Below are 25,984 nucleotides of genomic sequence, written 5' to 3'. Positions count from 1 at the left end.
TCTTTTCACTTCTCCCTTCCCTTTCCCATCTTTTTCCTCCTTTCGTTTTCTCCTGACCTCTTTCTCCTTTTTCCCCCTTTCCAGCCCTTTTCCTCTCTCTTTCTCCCGGTCGCTGCTTTTTCCTCTCTCCCCTTTCCCTTTCTCCTTTGCCCTCGCTCCCCATAACGCAGTGACGGTGGTCGCGGGCATTGCGGGGGTCCTTCCGTGCACAGCGGGGGCCGGGGCCGGGTTTCTCCATGTCCCCCGGTGTCGGTGTGGGGCAGTTCGTAGCCCCGGTGTCGGTGCGGGGCAGGTCGCAGCCCCGGTGTCGGTGTGGGTTAGTTCGTACCCCCGGTGTCGGAGCGGGGCAGGTCGCAGCCCCGGTGTCGGAGCGGGGCATTCCCGGTAGACCGCAGGCACCGCCCCGCTCCGCCCCGCGCTCAGCCGTCCCTATAAAGGCCGTGGCGGCGGCAGGGCGCGTCCCGAGCCCGCTCCGCTCGGTGTCGCCGCTGTCGCTCCGTGTGTCCCAGCCCAGCCATGCCGCTGCCCCGTGTTCCCCTGTGCGCCGCGCTGCTGCTCGGCCTCCTCCTGCAAGCCGCCGCCGCCGAGTCGGTGAGTCCGGCCGGGCCCTGAGGGACGGGGGGAAAGGGGAGGGTCTGTCCCGGCAGCGAAGGGCTCCCGGTGCCCTGAGGGGTGGGTGACATGCGGGTCTGGGGCCTCGCTCGCTGGCAGCCCGAGAGCCGGTGCCACCGGTGCCCCTGGGGCGGTCTGCCCTTCTCCCGGGAGAGGGAAGGGTGAGCGAAGTACGGCCATGGGGCCGTTCCCGTTCTTTCTCCGGTTCCCTTGGCTCGGGCGTTGCTTCCTCCGGCAGATGCCGAGACGGCGCCGCGCCGGCCCGGCCGTGCCCGGTGGGTGCCCCCGCGCTGTCCCCGCTCGGCCGTGCCCGGTGGGTGCCCCGTTGTCTCCGTGCCCGGTGCCCCGCGCTATCCCCGCTCGGCCGTGCCCGGTGCCCCGCGGCTGTGCCGCCTCTCACGTATCCCGCTCTGCCCCGCTCAGGGTGCTGGGATTGCAGCACTGGAGGGCACCCGGCTACCTGGTGGAAATGAGCCGCTCTCCATTACAGTTTTAATCTTCAACTTCTGGTCGTGTAAATCCTGTAATTCTTATTTTCTTGTGCGTGTGGATGCGTTACAGTACCTGGATAGGCTTTCCAGCCTTACCTGAGTTTGGTGGTACTGGTACCTGATGTTTTTTTTCTGTCTATCAAACCTTCCTCGCATCCACATGGGAGTGAAAAGCGATGCATTACCGTGGAGGGTTTCAAAATTTCTTAAACGTACAAAGAGGTGAAGCATTTGGATGTTCTTTAATCCGGCACATGTGGGGTCTCCGTGGTGAATCAGAGGTCTGGGCATTCTGGCCTCCCTGCTGTTTGTTTGTTTTCGTGTGTGACCATCTTGCTGATAGTGCAATCAGGGCGGATTCCTCTGGTAGTGTGAAAGAGCTGCTGAGATTAAGGTAACTGCAGGAGATCTGGGATTCCCAAAGTAGATTTAATCATCCACATTGGTTTGTTTTGGATTGATGGCTGGGTGGGCCGATCAGAACTGATAAGGCTCTGCTGCTTTCTTGTAGGGACACAGGGCTGGGGGGTTGCTGATTGTAGGGCAGGAATCTCCCACAGAGAGCATCTGTAGTAATTGTCAGCTACTCTCTAAAACCAAGCAGCCCAAATCCACTTTACTCTAATCTGGTGTGTTTATCCCGGCCATTAAGCACGTGAATCGGTCGTTTGGGAACTGGCCCAAACTAGTAGGGCAAACCTTTGGGGCAGACAGCATCTGGAAGTTGCACTGACCATGTTTGGTATGAAATGCAACTTGGTGTCCCTGGGGACTGGACTGGTCTGCGAGCATCGGGTTTCTGCAAAGACAACAAATTTTGCGCAGATGTGGTCTGTAAATACTTTTATAGAGTTTACGTGGAATATTTATCCGTGTGTTTTAAGCTACCTAAGATTGAGTGTATGCTTGAGAAGTAACACTGGCCTACTATAAAGCCTAATCCAAACAAATTGTTTGGGTAACAGGGGAGGAGACAAGGATGACACACGGTTTGGGAGAGTTCTGCTGGCACTCCTCCCATATTTTTTTTTTTTTTATAGCACTGCCAAAACGTGCAGGGCTGCACAGCATGTGGCTCTTGGTTTTTCTGTGCGGGCAGGGTGAGGACAGGTAGCTGTTTCTTAACAAGATGGGGATTGTATTTCTTGTGCTTATGTAAGAGCATGGACGTTGAGAGTGAATCGGTGCTTGAATATTTCCCCACGCCTGTACAAACAAAAGTGCCTTGGCTCTTTTCCCCTTGAGCAGCTTTCTGGTGTAAATGGGATTTCTCCGTGTGAAGCAATCCTGGATGTGTAAGAGGGTGGGGGAGTATGACTGAAGTGCCTCAGTGTGACGTGGGAGCCCAGGCCGTGGGTGGGTGGGTTGTGTTACAACAGCCCCGCAGCTTTGTGTGAGAACATTGCCTTCTTCCCCTGGTGCCTGATGTCCCCAGGTGGTCCCCAGCCCTCTCTGCCTGAGTGCCTTGGAAAGCAGAGGATGCGTGGGCAGGATGCTCCCCTCTGTGCTGTGCAGGGATGGGCTTCCTGCAGAAGATGCTTGAGGGGGGATGCACACAAAGTCACCAATGCATCCAAGATGTGGGATCGGTGGAGTTAACAAAGGATGTGAGGTCTGCCTTGCTGGGGCAGAGTGGTTGAGCTTTCCCTGTGCATTTGGCCTCCAGCAGTGCCCCTGGCAGCACAGGAGGGGAGCAGGGGGTGTTCCCCCTTGGTGAGGATGTTCCCTCTGCTGCAGGCTTGGGCTCTGCTCAGTTTACTGGGCTGCAGAAGGGCCCAGCAGGGCTGGAGCAGTGCTAGTGGGCTGCAGGCTTGCTGCAGTTGTCCTACTTTAGTGCCTTGAACTCTGCAGAAAAAGTCTTCGTGCAGCACCACATCGTGTTTGTGTGTCCTCAGCAGTGCAGAGGAGCACAAATCCAACCCAGAAGCTGCTAGCAGGGGATTGCTCAGGGAGAGGTGGGGGAGGCTTCGTGCTGTTTGTGGGCTCTGTTTGCTGGTTTAAAGCAATCATGCTCAGAGGCCTCCTGATTGGCAAAGCTGGTGTCTTGTTGATGATAGCTGTGTTTGGAAAGTAGTGCAGCATTATTAATGTTAAAACCGGTTTGGCTTGTCCTGCTGCCATTGATCCCCGAGGCCTGTTCTTTCTGCTCTTTGCCCAGTTTCTCATCTGTCCCTCCCAATCAAATCAAGACATTGCTATCTGCGTGTTTTACTTTATTTTACCTTTACTTGCCATGCTCACATTTAGAGTAAATTTCTGCTCTGCTTCAGTTTCCCTAAAACACAGAGCAGCAAAATGACAGAGTCTGAAGCAATGTCCCTCAGCCCCGAAGGGGAAGGAGCTCATGACTTCTGGAAGTCAAACCTATAGTTGTTGGGATGAAATGACTGTAATGTGTAGGAAAAAACCAGCTCCTTTGGCACCCTGTACTTTCTTGAGCTGCATGCACAAATCCTGGGGTGGGGTGGGACCATGCAGGGCTGCTCGGTCCCTGCACTGCTGAGCACCTTGGATGTGGGGTTCCCATGGGTAGGAACAGTCACCCTGCAGCACTTGGGGCACAGTGAGGGGAACAGCACTGCTGCCCAGCTCTCATCTGTCCCCCTGCTGCCAGTTCCCATGCTGCAGAGTGCTTTCCTGTGCTTCAGAGCTTTCCCGAACATCTTACGCAAGAGGCGAATTGGCGCTGAACTTGGTGCTTTTCGGAGTTGTGATAGCTGAGGCTCATTCACCCTGGGAAGTAAAGGTTGTCAGCCAACCTGATTGCTCTCTGCCGAGGCACTTTGAGATCCTGCTTCCAGTCCAGCAACAGGGAAGATGTTTTTCCTATGTGTCTTCCCCTCTTCCTTCCCTTCCAAGCCTCTCCTAATGGCTGTACTATTGCCTTGAGCTGTTTGAATGGCTTGGGGAGGCCATTTGCTCTCAAATGCCTGAACTGGAGCCTAATGTGACCTTGCCATGATTTTCCTGTAGTGCCATAGTGCCTTTTCAAAATGTGTGTATCCCACTTCCACCACAAGCTGGAAGCTGCTAACCTGACTTTCCCATTGATGCTGATGGGGTGGGGCACACTGGCTTGCTGCTCAGCATGCAGGCTTCAGCACAGCTCCTACAGCTACTTTTCCTTCCCTTTTGACTCCTACAGCTACTTTTCCACGCTTTAGGTGCTGCTAAATGCTCTGTTAGAAATATCCCGCTTGCTTGAATCCCCTTGACTATAAGTTACCCCTAAGTTGTGCTGTATTTTGTAAGTTGTTTTTCCTCAAATGAATGGATTGATGGACTTAGGTTTAAAGCCTTTATTTTTGATTAGTGATGGTATCTGTACCTGTAAGGGTGGCATGGTAGCTGTGGTTCCACAGTCTGCCATGTAAATTACTTGGGTTGACTTGTAAGATGACTTGATGAAGTTATCATGGCTCTGTGATCCCGCAGAGCTCCCCAGCTATCGCTTGGGCCAGACTAAACTCAACATCCATCCTTCAAAACACTTCCTAGCTCTTGAGTTCGCATTTATCCTCTTGAGCCTGCTCTTAGGTCTTGCAGCTGCATTCTCCCCCTGTGCTCAGTACATCCTGTTCCTTTATGGCCTGTAACAACAGCCGGGCTGTGCTGCTTTCGCAGCCTCAGAGGAGAAGCTGATGCAGTTGAAGCACTACAGGGCCGAGGGGACGAGCCCTGCACACGCCTGACCTCGGGGCTGCTGCTGAGGAGCATGTGTGGCTGTTTGTTTGAGACTCGCTGGAATGCAAATGCTCCAGATTAAGGATTCAAATGATTTGCACTAGAATGAGACTCTTGTGATGAGACCGGGCTTGGTGGCTCTGAATAGACAGGGCAGCCTAGTTAAAGAGTTTCACTTCTAATAAGCCTCTGCTCCGAGGGGCTGTAAAAGATCCTACCCTAATGAGCAGTTAGGGCTGTGCTGCTGGGTTGGTTCGGACTTAGTTTTTTTGTATTTAAGCGTGTGCCTGAATGTTTGTCCCGTAAATGCTGCTGGTCCGAGGAGCAGCTCTGCTGCCCTGACTTGCAGCAGTCATGCTCTGACTCAGGTTTCTGGCACTTGGCTTGGCATCCCGGCTCCTGGGGACACTGCTGTCACCTGTGAGTAACGGCCCTGGCCCCTTACCCAAAGCAGTGACTCAGACTTCTGAGCAGAGGTGGATCTCTTCTTCTGGGGCTGGAAAAGGGGTTGACAGGCAAAACTGGTGCTGCTGCTTGGCACCCGGTCTGTGCTGCCCTTGGCACCGAGCTGCTGCCTCCTGTTTAATCTGGTTGTGGCTTTGGTGGGCAGAAAAGCTGTCGGGCTCTGCCGTGTGACTGCTGCCAGCAGCTGAGTTGGGTTGGCAAGGACAGAGCAGAAAATGGCCCTGTCTTGAGGAGCTGTAACTTGCTCTGGCAGTGCAGTGGTTCCTTCATTTTCAGGTAGCTACTGTTGGAAACAAGAGCTGCAGGGGAGACAGGGAAGCAGCAGTATAATCTGAAATGACTGAAAGCATTCAAAGCAAGCTAAAGGAGTGTAAAGTCTCAAAAGAGGGGGTTAAATACTTAATCCTGAATCTGGAGAAAATGTCAGCGTAGGAGGGGAAAGCATGCAATACATAGCTGTGTCCCTCTCAGTTTCTGAAGGCTGGCTGACTTGCAAAGTGTGCTTCTTGTAAAAGTCTTTATTTTTGCTGGAAGTATGCACTCTTGTCAGTTTTAGCCTTAAATCCTTTGAGGCTGAGACTCTGCTTGTGAAATGCCAAGAGGCTCTTGTTAGACAAATTATTGGGACAACTTAAAAATCAAAGCAGTTAATTAAAATCTCAGGGAGACACTCCTTGGGGCAGGAAGGAGACTGGGAAGACCCATAGCACTGTTACCCAAGCAGCTGGGCTTATGTCAACCAAAACCACGGCTGCTCCTTGCTTAAGTAAATCCTGTTCTGTCAGGGAAAGCAAAGCCTTCCATGGGAAGGATTTCTCTCTTGATGTTGCTCTGCCTTAGCTGCTGAAGGGAAAAAGGTATCTTCACCATTGCTCCTCTAAAACTGTGCTGCTGTCCAGCTTGTATACAAAGAGATGTGGCCTTGCCCCACTTACCTTGCTGTGAGGCTAACCCTGCCTCCTGCCCTTTAGCTGCTGCCACAGTTGAACTAGAGCAATGAAAAGCAGTGGTAATGTGTATTAATGACTGTGAAAGTGCTCGGATTGCACTGAAGTGGCCTGCACAGCGCAGTAGCCAGAAATCTCTGTGCAGAAGGCAGAGTGACTGAGATGAGTGTGGCTGGGAGGAGGGCACCAGGTGTGCTGCTGTGCTGGCCTGGAGAGGAGTGGGACCTGAGGTGGAGGGACAGATCCTGCCTGCTGTGGTGCTAGGAGAGTGGTAGAAGCTGCTTTAATGGGCTAATGCCCTGCTTTAAAAGCAGAGAAGCTCCTACTCTCCTCCAAATGGAAATACAGCCCCTTACTGATGTCAGGAGCTTTTGCTTGGAAGATTCTGTTCCCCAGCGAGGTAAATATTTATTGCAATTCCTCAGTGTGCAGCGGAGCAGAGTCTGGAGCCAGGATCTTGCAGGAGACTGTTTATGTGCGGGCTGTTCTTGGCGCTAATTCCGAATTTCCTGAGGCTGAGGACGAGGAGCAGGTCCTGCGTGTTGGTTGCTCCCAGACTCGCTCGTCCAGCCCGGCGTGGCTCTGCAGGGGAAGGAGTGACCAAAACAACGCCTGGGTCCCTCTGCTGTGCCTCTGTGGGCGCACAGATGTGGTCAGCGAGGGCTGGAGAGCTGCTGCTGGTTGCTCAGCCCATGCTCAGAGAGGAAGGAACCTGACAGGGAGTTCAGAGCCCTCCGAGGGAGGAAAATGCTTCTGGAAGTGACAGGTTTCCTGAAGTGCAGCTGTATTATCCCCAACAGCACGTGCTGTGTCTGCTGCCCTCTGGGCCCAAGCCAAGACAGAAGCAGGCAATGTCTTTGTGAAGGAACAAACCAAAAAATCCCCGCCGAGCCCCGTGCACTGAAAGCCCAGCCTGTGGTGCTGAAGCTAGCCAGGAAAATCCCTGCTGGTGAAATGTTTGTTTGTATAAATGCTCACACGGGTATGGCTGATAGCGTAGCAGTGTCTCGAGTGCTTTGTGCCGATAACTTCCCCTGCTGCTGCTGCTCTTTGCTGGCACCTCTGCTTTGAAATAGCATAACTGTGCTGCTGGCAGAGCTCGACAGCCTGGGCCAAGCCTGAATCTTTGGGCTACTACTTCTGATTAGATTAAAGTGGATGGTGGGAGGGGAAGCATTTGTAGGGCGCAGCGTTGGGAATCGTGGCTGTACAAACAAGCTGAGATTAGCTGCATGGTGAGCTAGGGAGGAAGGGCACCCTTTGAAGTTGGGTGTCTGCCTGGCTGAGTTTTGCTAAGGCTCTGGCATGGGGAAGCAGAAATATCCCAAAAGTGCACGTCAGAGATTTCTTGCAGAGTGGAAATTCTGCTTGTGTGCGTGTTTGGGGAAGCTTTGGGGTGTAGCTGGATTCTAGGAAAGGGCAGTGAGGGCAGGCTTCCTCCTGGCATGCGGGGGAAGTGGGACATGTGAGATATCCCAAGTTTGAAGTGTCAGCATGAAAAGCCATCCTTGATGGAAAAGCTGCTTTGCTGGGGCATTTATATCCTTTTTTTTCTTCCACAGACAAGGATGCAATTGAAAGATTTATTCTAGGCTAGGGCAACTCAGAGTGAGTTGTGAGCTGGAAAAACTGAATTCCTTTTTTTAAGCTTGAACACAATTTTTCCAGCTTCTTATCTGAGCTCTGGACAGCGAAGCATATGAACTACTTATGATTAGGTTTGTAAATACCATAAAAAAAATATAATCTCTTTATGAACTAGGTGTGTATCATGGCCTGTGACCGGGAGAACCCTTCAGGGGCGTGAAATGTCTGTCACAGTTGTTTTCCTCTTGAGTCACATGAGAGCTCCTGCTTTTTCCTCCTATAGTTTTCCTCCAAGATTTCTTCATTTTTCTTCAGGGCAAGTGATGGACACACAGCCAAACTTTCTTCTTCCTCCAAACTTTCTTCATTTGCTTCAGGGCAAGTGATGAAGACACAGCCATCTGCAACTGCCTGCTGAGCTTTATTTCCCTGAGCTGGAGTGGGGAGCAGTCATCTCTTTCCCACTCGGGCTCTGGACCTGGGAACTGAGTGTTTAGAGCAGCTCTTTTGCCACCATTGCAGTAAACATATCCCAGCATGTGCCTGTCTGGCAAAGGACTCAATCTTTATGGCTTTGCTCTTGGCTGATAATCAGGCAAAAGCAGTTAAAGAAGAGTTCATTCCTTTTTAATCTCTGTCCTCCTGCTCCTGCAGCGTGGTGTGGGCTGGACGCAGCAGGCTGTGTGTCAGCAGCAGCAGCTCAAAGGTGGCTGAGGTTTGACTTTGTGAGTGCAAGGAGCCTATTTTGAGCAGGCAGGGGCTGGGAGGGTTCATCCCTGCTGCAGGGGACAGGAGTGGCCCTGGGAGCCCGGGATTACTGTCACTGTCACGGGGATTATGGCTCGGCTGCCACATGAGCCCTGAGAGCTGCTCGTGGCCACAGGGCTTAAAGAATCACCCAGGGACTGACCAAGGGGGGAGAGGGATAGGGCTGGGATGGGGCTGGATGTGCCTTCTGCACGTGGGCTGTGCAGGGTGAGCACACTGGGAGGTGCAGACCTGCTTGGACAGGCACTGGGCTCACCTGGAACAAGGGGTGCTCTAAGGAGCCCAGCAGTTCCCCAGCCTGTGCTGCTTCTGCTGTCTTCTTAAGCAAAACCCTTTTTTTTGCTATTGAGAACAATTAAAAAAAGTTCTTATCCCCTCTTTGGTGAGAGACACAGACTGTGCAGTAGCCCTGGGGTGTTCTCCACTCTGATTTCACCTTTCCTCAGTGCTGTGGGTTTGCCTTTCTGGGTCATTCTGGTGGGAGTGCTGTCAGAGGACATGGGCAAGGCTGGCCCTGCTCTAGGGCTGCCTGGGAAGTGTGGAGCAAAGGTGGTATTTAACTATGTCTGGAAGCCTGAGGTGATCCTGTCATGCAACTAAATGCAAACATAGCCTGGATGGGAGCTGTGTAACTTTTGTCCCTTGGCACAAAGGCCAGTGCAGGCCGTGTGTGCTGCAAGTTTTGTGGGACAGACTGACCAGGAATGGGTGGTAAAATGATGCCTCCAGGCATGGTTACAAGGAGCTGGCACAAGTGGATTTTTTTATTATTTTACTGTGGCTGGTGTGTTTAGGGAGTTAGGTGTGACTTCAGTTGAAATGTTGATATTTGTTTTGCTCTCAGGACTAAAATGGCTTCTGGGTGTTTATTTTCTTCTCCCTTACGTGGAGCTGAAGCATGAAGGGAGTGAAGGGTATTTTGTGGGGTAACACAGACCCTTCCCTTACCTGTCTGGAAGGAGCTGCCTCTGCTGGAAGCTCATGTCACTTCTAATAAGGTTTTTTAATGCTTATTCAGATGGGAAGATAGAGCAGTCTTTGCCTGTTGTCACTGCACTCCTCCCTGCTGTGGAGATCAGCTCTGTTTGGGTGTTTTACCCTAATTTGAGCTGCCCTGTTCCCAGTGCTGTGTGGCTCCTCTGCTTTTGGGGGAGCAGATGTTGGGGCATCAAGGGGGTGAGCTCACTCCTACCCCCTGCTCTTTCACATGCTTGGTGTGATCTTTAAAACCTTCCTGCTTTGTGGGCTCCTGCAAGAGCTGCGTGGAAGTGTGGAAATCCCCTCTCTTGGGCTCTGTGGTTTGCAGGGCTCTGCATCCTTGCAGCTGCTGGTGTTGTCCAGGAGCCCTTCCTGGCTATGCTGAAAGCTGTGTGTTGTGGTGACACCTGTCTGTGACAGCACAGGGGCTGGGGAGGATATTTTATTTTGTGGATATTTTATTTTGTGTTTTGCTGCTTGCTGCAGTGACATGAGGTGATGATCCGTACCCTGACCCTGAGTGCAGAGCCTGAGATGCCCTGGGAACACCTTGCACCCACCTGTCCCTGCAGGGCACACAGGGTTAACAGGTCTGTGCCTCTGCCACCCCCCAGGCTGGCCCAGCTCCATGTGCCTTTGTCTAGGAAAGGTTGACTTTCACCTTGTTCCTGTTTACTCCCAGGTTTATGTACACAGTGCTGGGAAGGGAGGCCAGGAGCGAGCGCTGGGTCTCCATGCCAAAATTATAAACTTGATAAAGGGCTCTGTGCACTGTGAGTACCCTGCAGGTCTGACTCCCTGTGCAGCTTGCTGGCTGTGACCCTTCAAAGGAGCTTTTAATAAACTGTGTTTGATCAGAGGCAAGGGACAGCTGTAAAAGCCAGTTCCATGTTTGGAAAACTTTGTCTCTGCCCCAAAACACCATTTGGGTTTTTTCAAAAGGGTTTGCAAAGGCTGTGGTGAGGACATGTAGGCTGGGGCAGGTGAACTGCCTGGGTTTGTTATTTCCCAGGACTTGCCAGGGGCTGGGGAAATTCACACATTGCACAGAAACTTTGCTCACTGCCTCAATAAATAGCTGATTTTGTTTTGAGAAGAGGTAAGTGCTGTTCTGGGGCTGCAAGGGAAAACCCCAGGAGCACGAAATGGGGTGGGATAGGTTAGGGATGGAGCACAGCAGGGCTGCCTGGGCTCCCTGTGCCTCCACTGAGCAAAGAGTGTCTGCCTTCATCCACTAGTGCAGCCTGTCTCAAACATCAGCCCTCTGTGCCCAGCTTTTCCAGGAATGGCACTCACAGTTCACGTGCCTGACGTGCTGGCTGTCTGGCAGGGAATAAACTCTTATTTATTTATTTATTTTTGCCACTGGCAGGCAGGAAAAGCTTCAGCTGTTTAATCTCCCTTCGTGCTTACTGGGGATAAAGCTGCTTAACATGAGGAAGAAATCCTTGAACTGGACTCCTGCAGGGAACGTTGATTCCTGTACAGACCCCTCCTGGAGAGGAGCACATTGGTTGTAGGACTGCAGTTCAGCTGCCAGGGTGAGGTGGGGCTGTGCAGCCCCCCAGGCTCTCCCACCAGAGATTGGGAGAGCCTGGGGGGCTGCACAGGCTGGATTCCAGTGCAGGGCAGCAGGTGGGGAAGGCAGGCTCAGAGCTGGGCTGCAGGAGGTGTTCAGCTGGATGTGCCAGGGGTGACTTGGCAAGGGCTGACCATCCTCTTGTGGCCACTTTGGAGCTTTTCCCACATCCTGCAAGCCAGAGGATGTAAAGGCACCTTCTGTGGTGCAGCAGAGCTGCAGGGAGCACTGTGTGCTCTTGTAAAAGGATGTGCTTCTTTAAACAACCCTCCAGGGAGCTCTTATGTGGCACTTGGGAAGGCCCAGAGCTGTGAGGGTCCTGTGTGTGCCCTCTCACAGGTGTGTATGTGAGGAATGTGCCTGCCCCAGCCCTGCACTGCACTGTTAACCCTTCCCAGCCTGCCGTGCCCCAGCTCCCAGGCAGGGCTGCTTCCTAGAAGGACCTGCCTTTAAACCTGGAGAGTAATTGTGCAGGTGCCCAGCAGCCCTTGGACTTCCCTGTTGGATGAACCCGTCATGTGAGGCCACTGCCCACAAGAACAGTTTCCTGTATGGTTTGAGGAGTTCTCGCGGCCTCCAGGAACTTCCCCATCCTTGCTCAAGAGGATGATGAAGAATGAGCTCAGGGAACGCTCCCATTTAATCTTATTTATGCTTGTGAGTCAGTAATTTCCTTGTTATGTGCCCTGCTGGTAAACACTGTCTGTGCTGATTTAAATAGGGGTTTTTGATAGGCAGCCCACAGCGTGCACTAATCGCTGTGGCTGTGTGCCACCACTCAGCTCGTGGCTGGGCTGATCTGATAAGGCCACTGGGCTGTCCAGCCACCCCAGGGCTTAAACCTGGCTTTTCTTGAGCTGCCCTTGTTGGACATTGCTGGCTGTGACTCATGGTGAAGTACAGGGTGAGCTGGCACTGGGGTGTGGCTCTGCGCAGCTCTTGCCAACACCAATCTGTGCCTGGTGCAGGGCTTTTGGGATCTGCAGCAGATGTGCTCCCCAGCCACAGGAATGGAGTTCTTCCTGCCCCTCCATGAATGGCCAGAAGCTGCCCTGGGAGTAGTTACTGCCTGCTGGCAGCAGCTTCCACTGCAAGGCTGGCTGAGGCTGGGTTTCACATATCTTGAAATTAATTTGCCTTGGAGCAAGTGATCCATAACGGCAGGAATGCCTGATTCCAGGCTGGGAGAGGATTCCTTCCAAGCTGCCTTTGCTCCCAGCCCCCTTCCCAGCACCTAGTGCCAGGCTTGGCGTAGCAGGGAGAGAGGGTCTGGCCTCAGCACTGCATGCCCTCTGGGCTGTTCATCTGCTTGTCCTGTAGAGGGGTTGCTGGGGAAACCAAAAAGGCCTCAATAAGCAAGGAAAAGCACATCCAGTGCTGCTGCTGGTGCAAACTGAGAAACATCTTGTGCTTGTTTGTGGCCAGCCCTGTGTGCCAGTGGGCAGGGGGATGGGGCTGGGCCTGTGGGCAGGGGGATGGGGCTGGAATCAGGGCTGTGAGCAGAGGAAGCTGACACATGGCTCCTGGCTGATTGTTTGCCTTGGTTAGGGATCAATAGCGGATGTCATTCATCACCTCTGGGCTGTGGGATGGGCCACACCTGGCCAGGTGAACAGGGGGGTGACCCCAGGGCTCTGTGGTGCTGCCATCCAGCTCTGAGTGTCCCCAGCAGTCCCTGATCATCCTCACTCCAGTGAGGCTGTAGCCTGGAAACCTTGCATTGAGAAAAACCCTCATGGAGTGTTCTTCTGGCTGGACAAAACCTTTGTCAAGGCTCCCCAAGCTGTCCTGTGAGGCCAGCACAGAAGAATGTTGTCAGCTTAGCCCCCAGCTAAGGGACCTGTCCATCTGCATTGTGCCTCTGGCCTGGGGCAAGGGGCTGAGCCCCCTCCTTGGGGATGATTTCATGGCTCTGGAAGCATCTGCAGTCTGTGGGGTGGTGTTGAGCAACCCCAGAGCTCATACCTGTGGCACCCTCACTGGCCTGGCCCCAGGGCTCTGGGGTGAGGAGAAATACTTCTGGGGAGTTGCATAACTTTGGTGAGGGCAGGAGATTGGGGCTTGTGGCTCCTTGAAGGTCCAAGTGCAAATGAGCTCTGGTGTGCAAATTGCCCTTGTGGGCAAACAGCTGATATCTGGGAGGTTCTCCAGCTTTCCTGCTGTGGCTGCACTCCTTGGGCCTTTGGATCCTGGAGACGTTTTATGGGTTTGTTTGTTTACATGCTTTTAAAGAAGGTGATGCAGGGGAAGCTCTTCCTTCAGGCAAGTCATTATTGATAGCAGTGCTCTTGAACTCGGCCTGTATTGCACTGCAGTTCAGCTGAACTCACGGAGCTGATAAAATAGCCTTGTTCTCCTATAAAGAGTGAGGAATTGCTTTGGCATGGAGCTGTGGTGCTATGCAAAAAACTGCCCTACACCCATCAGGCTTTTCTCCTGGGAATTACAATTCCCTCCTAACTCTCCCTTATCACAAGCTGAAGGTGCTGCTCTTCCAAATGCTTTGCCACAAGCTCCTGACCAAGATCCTGTTGTGATATTTTCACCCTGTGTGTTTGGGTGAACCTCTTCAATGTGTAGCCCTCAGGAAATTCCCCTCCCAGCCTGGCTCTCGCTTCTGTTCTCAGAAATTCTAGGGAAATTCAGCTGATAAAGATAATGCTTTTGGTGGAGAGGAAATTCAGCATTTAATGTGTTTTCTTTTTTCTGGTGGAAATTATATGCTCAGGCTCTGAACCTTCTGTAAAATGCTTCTGGAGAGTTGTTTCATATTTAACATGTGTTTAACATGCCTCCACCCTCATTTTTACAGGTGAGGGAAACTGAAACCATGGATGCTGGATGGCTGGACTACCCTGCCTCTGGGGACCTGCCAGATGATGAAGACATTGGTGAATTCAGGCCTCACTTAACCTCTGATGGGTTAGATATAGATGAGACATCTGGGTCAGGAGGTGAGTGTGGAAGTGGATCTCCCTCAGCAGCTGCTGTGGAATTTCTTTCAGCACCAGCCCTTGAGTGATGGGCTAAATCACAGCCAGAGCTGCAGAGAAAGCACAGTGTCAGGTGGAGATGAAAACTGTGACTCCAGTCACTCGGATGAGAACAGTGAGAGTTGTGGTGCTGTGATGTTGAATCACTCAGGGAGGACAGATGGAGTCCAGCCAAGCTTGTCTTGCTGCAAGTGAAAAAGCCTTGTGCTGGCTGGATCTTTTTCCTGTTGAACTCCAAAGAACTGCTGAGAAACTTTAAAAAAAATAATCTATTGTTGAGGCCGTGTTAAAAGGCTTAAAGTTAATGTCTCAGTTGAGGCCAAACAAGGTAAAGGAGTAACTGGTGTTCAAGTGAACTCTCTGTGACATGCAAAGCTCCCTGCCCAAACCAGTTTCTGTAGCTCTGTGTCCCTTTATGTGAACATTTGTTCTCTAAAAGCTAAAGAACAAATGCTGCAATCGGTGCCTGGCGTGTCTGGGCAGATCTGGAGGTTTGGTGGAGGATCCTGTAGGGGTGGGTGGTGGGAGCAGTGCCCTCCATTGGCATTTACCTTGGGGGCTGTGGCAGACCTGCTCTGCAGGGCCAATGGGTCCAGCCTCAGATCCCTCCCTGTGGAGAGGTGTTGGCTTCAAGATTTCACCTCGTGGTCTTGTGCAATCCAAGCCATTCAGTGATCAATAGTGCTAGGAGATAAGGGGGAATTGTAGAGGACAAGAGTCCTAATATGTGCAGTTGCTGGTATTGCAGGAAGTGTCTGAATCCTGTAAAAACAGCATGTAATAAGACAAAATCTTGAGAGCCCTTTCTATTTTTTTTGCCCCTTCTGCAGACTACCCAGACTCTGAAGATGGCTTGTATCTGACCACCATGGATACCCCTCTGGTAGGTATTTAAGCAGCATGTAGCTCCTCTGGTGTCTGTGAAACCTTCTGAGCACCCTCCTGCCCTGCAGGACGTGGCATCAAGACAAATCCACCTGCATGAGCAGGCACAGGGTGTTTGTAATGCACTGAGCAAACTTTGCATTCCCTGCACACCCTCCTGGTTTCAGCTGTGGGCAGGCTGGGTGCTGCTTGCTGATGGGTGTGGTTTGTCTGTGTTCTCTAGATATCTGACAACTATATCCCTGGAGATACTGGCAGAAAGATAGAAGGTGAGAAGGAAAACACAATGGTGGACAATGAAATCATTCCAGACAAAGCTGTACCTCTGGAGGAGAACCTGTCCAACAAGATCTCCATGGCAAGCACAGCAAACAGCAGCATCTTTGAGAGAACAGAAGTCCTTACAGGTAATACTCCACCTTGAACTGGTAAATCATTAATAATGAAAATCAGAATGGCTTCTGTTGTTCTCTGTTTCTCTGGGGAGCAGCTCCCTGGGGAATGAGTTGCTTTACCATGAGTGGCTGCCTGCAGCAGGGTGGCTCTGCCTCCCAGAGCCTGCTGCTGCCTTTACTGGGATAAACAGCTCATTTTTGAGCCTGCCAGCTGACTGTTGGCTTGACTCAGCTGCTCTGCACCCAGGTACTGCCTCTACAAGAGGTGTCTGTGGCCATAAAGCAGTGACATCAGTTTCATATCAAGCACAGGCATTTTCCTTCCAACCTCTGCCCAAGTTCTGCCTTTCTGAGCTGTACCAGAGCCAAGCAGCCCCTCTAAGGGGTTCCAGCTGTAGGAATCTGAGTACCAATGTCCAGAGCAAAACCAAGTGAGTGCCTTCCCCTCAGTGTGTGGGACAGGTGTGTCCCCAGCACATTGCTGCTTCAGGCACTTTCCCTGATGTCCCAAGTACAAACCCAGGCCCCTTGTGCTGGTCTGCAGCCATCATCCCAGTCAGGGAGGAGATGGGAAGAGTGGATTGCAAAACCATTTAACAAAGAAGCTGATTTAGTGCAAGCAATAGGTGTCACAACAAGGAATAAACTTCAGTGACTGTGGCCATGCTTGGTGTGAGGAGAGAGGAAATCTTGGTGGTATTTTGCAGGTTTGTGGGTTTTGGCTGTTGAGGTTTTGTGATTTTTTTTTTTCCTTTTTTTGAGGGAAGTGGTGTTGGTAATTGGGTGTTGATGAATTGAAGTATAGAGTCCCCAGGGTGTGCTCAGACAGGTTGCTAACAAACCATTCAGATTGGAGCTGTACCATTTTTCTGTGGGTTGTGATGAGGCTTTTTTTTTGTTTGTCTGTTGGGTTTTTTTTGTTTGTTTGTTTTTGTTTGGGTTTTTTTTTGTTGGTTTTTTTTTTGGTGGGTATTTTTGTGGTCTTTTTTTTTTTTTTTTTTTTTTTTTTGTTTTTTTTGGGGGGTTGGGTTTTTTTTTTTTTTTTGTTCTGTCTCTATACAGGGAGAACATATTTTGTCAACATTTCTTTTTTGGACTGAACTGGAAGATTGTCTCGAACTGGTTAATGTGGAACATGTGATTATTTTGTGGCTGGACTGGGAGCCATCCTGGCCTTTCCCAGTAACATCTGCTGTTGCTGACAGTGCCAGCACACGGACACTGTCTGAGGCTGCTGCTCTTGGAGCACTGGTGGTTTGGGGTTGTCCAAGGCTCATTCCTGTCTCTTCCCTCCCCAGCTCTCATTGCAGGAGGAGCAGTGGGTCTCCTGTTTGCCATCTTCCTGATCCTGCTCTTGGTCTACCGCATGAAGAAAAAGGACGAGGGCAGTTACGACCTGGGCAAGAAACCCATCTACAAGAAGGCCCCCACAAATGAGTTCTATGCCTAAAGCTCAGCAGCACCTTGTGCCCATCAAGGGACAAGCAGACTGTACTGAAACACTGTGCCCTCAGATGAGATGTGCTGAACAAATGCTTTTTTTTTTTCTTTCCTATTTTTTTGGATTGAATTTCAAAGTGACTTTGAGAAAAAACAAACTTCCTTCGTGACCCTTCCCATCCCACTCAGCTAACAAGGGCCCAATGAAATACAAAGAGTCTGAAAAAAAAAACCTCAGTGTATTTTTTTTTCCATAAGTTAGCGTAAAAAGAGTAAAGATGCCAAATTTTCTGCTTGGTTTTATAGAGGGTATATAAACACAAACCAGACTGTATGGAAGCAAACACCATGTGTTTGCATCCTGCGTGCTGTCCTGGGATTGGCTGCTTCCATAGAAGATGGCTTATTTTTTTTTTTATATATAAATCTTGCTACTAGATGTCTTGCAGCAGGCTGTTGATGTGAAGCATTTTTGTGGAGAACTATTTATGAATCTCTTACACTACAGATAATGTTGCCTTATCAGGGAGTAAAAGGCCCACGAGGGCTCCATATCCCTGAATGCCATAAAGGGCCTATGGGAATGTCCTCCCCAGGAGATTTCTGTCTTTTCCTGTTGGCCCCAGGCAAGGGTCATTAGTCCTTGAAATCAGGACAGCCAGTTGTGTTTGGCTATGGCAACACCCTTTCCTTGCCTTCAGTCTCTTACCTTTTTTTAAGGATGGCTTGTAGGATTTTTTTACATAACAAAATTTTAAAGAAAATAGCCTAATGTTTATATAAAGTTTGTAGAAATTGTTTTGAAATAATAAAAAAATAATCTACTTTTTTAATTTCCTCAGATTTATTTTTTCAATCCCTTTGTGTTTCCTTTGGCCGGGCATTTCTCTAGAGATGCTGTTTTATATGATTCCTATTCTGAACTGAAGCAGAGTTAGCTACAGAGTGTTACAGGTTTCTTCTAGTTCTACAGCAGCTACTATAGAGGGTAAAGATATTTATGGTTTTCTCATAACTTTTCTAGGATTTTTTAAAATAAAATAGAATTATTTATAGTTTCTCAAATGGCTGCTTTCTCATTTGGTAACTTTTATCCTTTTTATGTAAAACACTAATATAATGAGTCTCTGTGAAAACTATTTAAGCTTTATTCTGTGAATTTCAATTACAAATTCAAGGCAATAACTTCTGTATGCAAAGTTGGATGCATAAATATGATTGAAGTAGGGAAAAGACAGGAGTAATCCTAGGCTGTAATATATTTCAATCAGTCCTATAGAGCTATATATTATATATTTTACTGAGATATATACAGATGAGAATGAAAAGGCTGGAGTTAATTCTTCAGCAGCCTTATGGTGTGGTGTGTAAGAGGCTTTTTGATCTTGTTTGTGCTGCTGTTTGTCCAATGTCTTGTGTGGAGCACCAGGGGCTTGGGAAGGAGCCTGGGGCATCCATGGCTGTGTCCAGATGTGCAGGGCTGGATGCACAGAGTCAGAGAGCAGAGATCCCCACCTTGAGCTACCCTTGGGAGCTTGCAGGATGGAGGTGACAACTTTCTGTGCCCTGTGGTGCTGTGCCAAGCCCTGCCTCAGGGCAGGCTGCATCTGAGCTCTGCATCTCCCACAGGGGCAGGCTCTGAGCTCCCCTGCTCTGGATCTCTAACATCCCCTGTTTAACCTCCCCTGAGGGTGGGAGCAGCCCCCAGTGTCCCAGAGCAGAGGGTGATGTGTGCCTGGTGCCAGGAAGGTGTTACAGAACCATGAGCAAGCTGGGTCCTCCTGCATCTCCCAGTCTGACGTGGTGTGAGACAAAAATCTGTGTGTGGCTCCCCAAAGTGAGCACCTGAGCAGGCAGCACTGAGCCAGGCAGTTGCAAAGGCTGGTTGGAAATCTTCATGGCTCCTGAAAGCTCCTTCCTGAGGCTTTGCTGTGGGCTTGAGGCCAAATCCAGAGAGGAGATAGAATAAAATGTGTCCCCTTGTCAGGGTGAGGCAGGAATGTGTGTTGAGACATCAGGGCAGAGGAGAGATCCTCCTCTGGGTGACTCAGTCCCAGTATGAGTGTTTTTGGGAAACTGGGGGCTCTGGGAGGCTCTCAAAGCTGCACAGAGTTCACAGGAGGCTGGAAAGGAGAGGGAGGGCTGTACTGCCTGTGGACAGCACTGCCAGGCAGGCAGGAGCTGTGGCTGCTTCTCGGGATATTCACATTCTCTTGTGTAATTGCTCTTGGGGATTTTCCACTGTTACTGGTTTTGTTGTTTTTTTGTTTTTTGTTTTTTTTTCCCCTCAAATAAATGGTACTTTCTAAAACTGGCTTTTTGGACTGTTTCTGATCTGAAATTACTTTTGGGAGCCGGATAACTGGGAGCTAAATGTTTGTGTAACTGCTTGGTTACTGAAGGGGGAGGCAGGCTGGGACCTGGCCTGCAGCTCAAAGGGGCTTTGTCAGCAGCTCCTGAGCTGCCTCCAGTGCTCAGCCATGCAGGATTCCCAGAGCAGCAGCAGCCCTGGGCCTCTGGAGCTGCTCAGGTGAAGCAGGCACAGCACAGTGCCATGGCCTGAGTGTCCTGCTCCTGATCAGTTTTGCAATGGCACTTGGAGAACGCTGTCCCCTTGTGATCAGGAGGGGCAGAGGGAGGTAGAAATCACATCCCCTGTGCCTGTCCCCTGAAATAAAAGCAATGCACTGGGTGTTTTGCTTAATCAAGTTTCAAGCCAGCCCTGTTTAACCAATGCAGGGTGCAGAGCTGATCAGCTGCTCTGGGAGCAAGTCCACAGTGATTTCATGTTGTTTGGGATTAAACAGCTGCACTTCCAGGCAGGAGGAATCTGCTAGCAGTTCATGCAAGCTCCCCTGCTCTGTCAGCTTGGTGCTCTCAATGGACAGGGCTCACCTCTCCCCTGGCAGGTGGGAGAGCAGGGGCTGCTCGCTGGGAACAGTGCTGAGGCTCCTCACAAGTGCTGCATTTAAATGGATTATCATCCTCGAGAAAATCTAATTCCCTTCTCCCTGGTGGGAATTCCTGCTCCAGGTGCTTTGGATTAGCACGGACAGAGGGAACAAATTGGGACTGGCACACAGGGTGAGGGAGCAGCACGTGCTCCTCTGCTCCTTGCTGCCTGCCCTGTGCCAGGTGTGCTCTCAGGTGCTCTCAGAGTCTCCTGCAGTGCCAAGAAAAGCAGAGCCCTGTGCTCCCAGGGCCCTGCAGTGCCCATGGGAGCTGCTGTTTGTCAGCACATGGCTGACGTACCCTGCCAGCTCCGTGTTCTCCTGCCTCTGACAGCTTCTTGGAAGTGCTGCTGCTTGGAACAACCTACGTTTGTCACTTTTTGTTGTTTTTTTATTTAGCTTTTCCCTTTCTTTCTCTCCTGGGCTTCGTCTCTTGGTTGCAAGAATGCTGTGTACTTTCCAAAACTGCCCTCGCTCAGCGTAGAAGTGCCTTGTTTTTGCAAAGCAATCTGGACGGGCAGCCTGCAAATCCCCAGAGCACAGGGCTGGCTGCCTGCCTGTCCTTGCAGAGCCCCAGCTCCTGAGATGGATTTGTCACCATTCCCTCCATCTGCCTTCCTGCCCTTCCAGCCAGCCTGCCTGTACCTGGTTGTGTGCTGAGAGGCACCAGCACTGTGACAATTCCTGGTCTTCATCTCTGACCTCACAGGTGGCACTTTTGGGTTTTTCTTAGTGCTGGTCTGATTTCAAAACCAAAAGGCTGAGGATCTTTATGTCTTAAAAATAGCTGGAACCCTCCCAGGTACTGATGTGATTGAGCATCCAGGGAAGGTCTGTCATTCCCAAGTGCTCCCTGAATGAGGGACATCCAGGAGCTGGAAAATGAGGTAAAACCTTGCTGACCTTTATGGCTTCCAGGGGGTTTTGAGGTGATGTTTGTGGGTTTTTGGGTCCCTTGTTTTGCAGTGTGAGCTGAGGCACTGGGCTGTGTGCCAAAGGTGCCAAAATGGCTCACAGCAGTGATGTGCTGGTGATTGTGTCTGTCCCCAACATCTGGAACCTGCAGAGTCTGGGAGGGCACAATTCCTGCACCCTGGAGCTGTGGTGTTTGCCATGAGCATCCCATGACCCTCCCCAGCCCCCTGGGTGCTGAGCCAGGTGCTCAGCTGGGCTCCCTGTGGCAGGACACCGTGACATCCCCTGGCCCCCCGATATCCCGGTTCCTCCCCATCATCTTGACTACTCCAGTTATCCCGGTTCTGCTCCCCCTGCCCCATTATCCCTGTTTCCCCCCTTTATCCGCCTCCCCTCATTATCCTTGTCTCCCCCGTTATCCCTGTCCCCCGGTTATCCCGGTTCCCCCGTTATCCCGGTTCCCCCGTTATCCCCGTTTCCCCCGTTATCCCTGTCCCTCCTCGTTATCCTGGTTCCCCCATTATCCCGGTTCCCCCCGTTATCCCGGATCTCCCCGTTATCGCAGCTTTCCCCGTTATCGCGGTTCTCCCCCGTTATCCCGTCCCGCTCCCCGCGTGTCTGCTGCCGCCTCCTGGGCACGCCCGGTACTGCAGGGCCCCGCTACCCCCGGCTCTGCCCCGCTCCCGGGGGCTCCCAAAGCCAAGGGCACCTTTCGGGGGCTTCCCCCGGCTCCCACCGCCAAGGGCACCTTTAGGGGCCTTCCCCCGGCTCCCAAAGCCAAGGGCACCTTTAGGGGGCTTCCCCCTGGCTCTCACTGCCAAGGGCACCTTTAGGGGCCGTCCCTGCTTGTTACAGGCTGCCCGACCTGCCCCGCTGTGGGTGGGGATTCTGCGATCTCAGTAATGGCGGTGAATCCTGCTGGATGCAGGAGTTTGTCCTTTCCTGTTTTCTTTTTTCCCCTTTCCTCCCTTCTTCCCCCCCTTTCCCCCCCCACTCTGCCTTCCCCCCTGCCCCATTCCGCCCATGGGGTTGGCCATGGGCAGGGATGGATACAAGTCCCATGGATGTCCCCATGGATGTCCCCATGGATTTCCCTTTATGCCCCCATGGATGTCCCCATGATGTCCCCATGGCTCTGTGAAGGTCCTGGGTGCTGGGGGTGTCCCCAGCGCCAAAGGCACCGCCTGACCTGCGGGCCCTGCCCCTGCTGCCACAGTGTCTCCCTGCCAGCCCTGGGTAGGGCGGTGCCTTGGGGCATTTTGCCCAGTATTGGAGGGAAAAGACCTGGTTTATGCTCCCAGGCTGGTTATTTTGGGGAAGTGGGGGGTGCAGGAGCTGGTCTGGATGCTTGACGCACATGGAGGGGAACAATGGAGCCACTGTGTAGCCTCAGGCCCCGGCTCCGTCAGAAAGGTCCAGCGAGGGGTTTTCAGCACTTTCCTATTCCGCTGCTCAGGTATAATTACACAGGGAACAAAGAGCCCTTCAAACCCCCCAGCACAGCCCAGGGCTGTGGGCACACACACGTGTCGGTGCTCAGCAGGGTGTGAGGGGACAGTGACCATGCACACCCACAAAAACAGCCCAGGGGGATGGTGACACTGGGCAGGGCTTGGGAACAAACCCTGGGTGCATCCCCAGCTTCCTTGGGAGCCACAGCTGCAGTGGGGAGGCTCCTCTTGCACAGCCACACTCCTGCTGAGCACCCCAAAGCAGAGAGCAAAGAGCAAATCCCACCCTGCCTCTTGGCACCCACCCTGCTCTTGCTGTTCATTTATGAAGTGCTTTCCTTCTGCCTCTGGCCAAATCTGCTGCAGAGGTGAGGGGCAGCAGTGGGGCAGCTGGGGCTTCACCCCTAAGCTGTCCCAGCCCACACCAGCCAGGGCAAGAGGTTTGATTTAGCAGGATGTGGGGCAGGGGGTTCTTGCAGGCAGCACCACCATGCAGCCGGGTGCCAGTGTGCTCCATGCATGGTTGTCACAGACATCTTTTATGAAAAATCCTTTCCTTAGGATTTTTCCTCCTGAGAAGCTAAGAGGCCTCAGGAAGAAAATGTAAACAATGGTTATCTGCTGCTGTGGAATGCAACAGGTGCATCTGTGATTGGTCCATGTTGGATGTTTGTAATTAATGGCCAATCACAGCCCAGCTGGCTCGGGCAGAGAGCCTGAGACAGAGCCTTTGTTATCATTCCTTCCTTTTCTATTCTTAGCTAGCCTTCTGATGAAATAGTTTCTTCTATTCTTTTAGTATAGTTTTAATGTAATATATATAATAAAATAATAAATCAGCCTTCTGAAACATGGAGTCAGATCCTCCTCTCCTCCCTCAGCCTGAGACCCCTGTGAACACGGTCACACATGGCACTGCACGGTCCTGCCTGCTCCTCACAGTGCTCTGGGCAAAGCCATGGCTCCTGCCAAGCCCCACAGCCTTGGGGCTGTGCATGGGCACCCAGGGGTGCTGCTCAGCCCCTCCATTGGCAGCTCCACTGATGCCAAATCCCCCCTGGCCTCACGGGGAGGGAGCTGTGCCCAGTCCTTTCCTCCTCAGTGCTGATCTGTGACTGCCTGCCTGCTCTGCACCCCAATTCCTGCAGCAGTGCATGGAAATCAGGGCCGTGCTTTCAAGCCCAGTTGTTTATTTAAGCTGTTTAAAAAGCTACTTTCCTTCCCTAGTGAATCCTGAGAAAACTATGCATGTGTTTCTTTTGAGAGCAGGATGAAAGGAGATTGCCAGTGCCCTCCCCTCCTCTGCCCCCCTCACTGGATGCCCAAAGCCCCCAGCAGTGCTGCAGTGTGGGGCTGACCACAGGGAGCTGTGCCAGCACTGACCCCCACCCTAATGAGGCCATCCAACCCCAGCTCCAGCCTTGGGGACACTGCTGGCCCCTGGGACACTGCTGGCCCCTGGGCTTGGTCCTTCCCTGAGTTGCAGGGAGTCCAGAACTTGACAGGAATTTGCTTGTTTTCAGCTTGCTTTTAGGCAAAATACCCAAAGCCACTGACAAAAAGCAAGCCTAATTTTCCACAGGCTTTTTGGCTGCATGGGCAGGGCTGAGTGCCCAGGGCTCTGGGCGCAGAAGCGTGGCAGTCTCAGGGCTAATAACACCCACTCCTGGCACTGCTGGTGCCACAGGCACCCATGGGTGTCTAACTCTGTCCTTGCTGCTGTTTGGGTTTATTTCAGAGCCTGGCCAGCAGGGCCACACGCCTGAGCAGTTCCTGATGTGCTTGAAGCCTCTTAAGCAGGTAATTGTAATTCCTCAGCAACCCAGCTTGGCTTATTTTGGCCCCAGCATAGTTTTGCATCCTGAGGCCCAGCTGGGTAATTTATAGCTCTGTCAGAAAAAGGATAAAATCAGCCCAGGGTTTCTGAGCACTGTGCAGATCTATGGCCCTGTGTGCTGGGGCTGGGAGTGCCCTTGGTGGGATGCTCAGGGACCCCTCTGGGGTGTGTGGGCAGTGCTGGGACCAGCCTTGGTAGGAGAGGGATTTTATGCCTTGTGATGCAGTGGCCGGCCCTGTGGGAGGATAGAATGTGAGAAAATAAAGATAGTGCAGAAGGTAATCTCACCCGTGAAGAGTTGCAGCTGTACTAACCACCAAAGATTAGGAACAGGCCGGCCCTTGATAGGCCACAGCGGTGACTAGTAAGGAAGAGTGCTATAAAAGAGTGGGTTAGCTGGCCCAGAAGAGAGTTGGAGTTTTTGGCTGTGAAGAGTACTGCAGTTTCTTGTTTGTGCTGTGAAGAGATTTGGTGTTTGTTGGCTGTATTGTGCAGAAGAAGAAAGTGCTGCAAGGAGATGTCCGTGAGAGATCACTGAGAAGGTGATTGAAATAGATCATAGATGGAGCTGTGAAACAGATGGAACTTTTGAAATATGATGACAACATGGCCCCTTGATTCAGTCTGGCTGGCTGAGTCCCTTTTGTGCACTGTATCAGCCCTGGGCACCAACACACTGGGGGCAGCTTTCAATAAAAGATTTCTCCCTGCTCCTTTCCCCTGGCTGATGGGCAGAGCAGCATTCCCATATCCCCTGCTCCTGAAGGCCAGGGATGCAGATATTTACACTGAACAGGGTGGATTGTGGCCCCCTGGTCCTCCTGGAGGCTGTGCCTGGCTGTGGGGCAGGGACAGCCCCAGGCAAAGGGCTCAGAGCAGGGGAGGCAGGCTGCTGCTCATCCTGGTGCACATTCCCTGCTGATGCTGGCCTACACTCTGTGCTTCTCACAGGGGATGGACAGGAACCTGGAGAATTGCCACATTCCTGTCAGGGAGGTCACCAAGTCACAGCACAGCAGAGGGACCTGCCCTGGGGCTGTCCTTGCTGAGGCAAACACCTCTGGTACAGAACAGCCCCACTTTTTACAGCTCCCCCTTCGCCCACCCCTTGCACTCAGGGGTTGCAAAACCCCTGCTTTAACAAAGTTTTTCTGGTTTTTCTGCAGGTATTGTCACAAATTGTCCTACAGGCAATTCAGCCCAGCTGCCACCTCGGTGCCAGGAGCAGTGTCACCAGCTGGGCTGAGTGAGCAGGGAAGGGACAGTGCCCACCCTCCACAGCTGCCCTTCCCTTTCTGAAAAACACCCAACCAACCCACGGGGAAACCTGCTGGGTGATGTGGGGCAAAATGCAGCGCAGGGGCTGTTCAGAAAGCAGCCAAACCCTTTGATTTGGACAGAAGGTGTGCTCCGGAGGTGCCCAGTGTGCCAGGCATGATGAGCAGTCAGTGTGATCACCGGGCTGGGCTCACTAGATGGCAGCAGCTTCTTCCAAACAGCTCAATGACACAGCCTGGGCAGGGAGTGAGGCACCAACACGGGCTGAGAGCTCCTCTGGGATGCTGTGTCACGGCGGGAAAGCCAGGATTTCATTTTCTTCTCGATGTTTTTAAAGGGAATGCTCTGCTCTGGGACCTGAAGAGGCTGCTTGATGTGGTGGGGCTGGTGAGAGCTGGGGATCCCCATTGCCTTTGAGCCTCACTATCACCAGGAGAGGCTCATGCAGCATCACATTCTACACATGAATCATCCTGTGCATCCCTAAAGCATTCAATGCTTTTCCTAAATCCAGCTCTTGGAACCATATAAAGGTGTTTTCATGCCTGATTTTGTACCCAGCTGTGTTTCTGCTGCCTGGGGACAGGCAGAAGCTGCAGATCCCCATCGTCTTCCAGCCTCACCCTCACCTGGGGATGCTCATGCAGCATCACATCCTACACTTGAATCATCCTGTGCATCCCTTAAGCATTTGATGCTTTTTCTAAATTTTGGAGCCAAGTAAAGGT

General features: G+C 51.9%; 1 protein-coding gene across 1 annotated transcript; it reads left to right on the top strand.

The window, feature by feature from the left end:
• The first annotated feature begins 423 nt into the window (after window positions 1-423).
• SDC4 (syndecan 4) lies at window positions 424-19,140 on the top strand. The gene is made up of 5 exons (XM_064730208.1): window positions 424-591; window positions 13,924-14,065; window positions 14,935-14,987; window positions 15,213-15,396; window positions 16,683-19,140. The coding sequence occupies exons 1-5, from the start codon at window positions 517-519 to the stop codon at window positions 16,832-16,834; spliced, it is 606 nt and encodes a 201-aa protein (XP_064586278.1). The 5' UTR covers window positions 424-516; the 3' UTR covers window positions 16,835-19,140.
• Window positions 19,141-25,984: the final 6,844 nt, after the last annotated feature.

The sequence above is a fragment of the Zonotrichia leucophrys genome, chromosome 20 (assembly GCF_028769735.1).
Source record: "Zonotrichia leucophrys gambelii isolate GWCS_2022_RI chromosome 20, RI_Zleu_2.0, whole genome shotgun sequence".
NCBI classification, from domain to species: Eukaryota; Metazoa; Chordata; class Aves; order Passeriformes; family Passerellidae; genus Zonotrichia; species Zonotrichia leucophrys.
Note: the sequence above shows the minus strand (reverse complement) of the source record. Positions and strands in the feature narration are given on the sequence as shown.

Excerpts from the sequence above, each read along its gene's own strand:
- SDC4 (XM_064730208.1), top strand. The coding sequence starts at position 517 with ATGCCGCTGCCCCGTGTTCCCCTGTGCGCCGCGCTGCTGCTCGGCCTC. Across the intron at positions 14,988-15,212 it reads CCACCATGGATACCCCTCTG|ATATCTGACAACTATATCCC; the intron begins GTAGGTATTTAA and ends TGTGTTCTCTAG. Across the intron at positions 15,397-16,682 it reads GAGAACAGAAGTCCTTACAG|CTCTCATTGCAGGAGGAGCA; the intron begins GTAATACTCCAC and ends TTCCCTCCCCAG.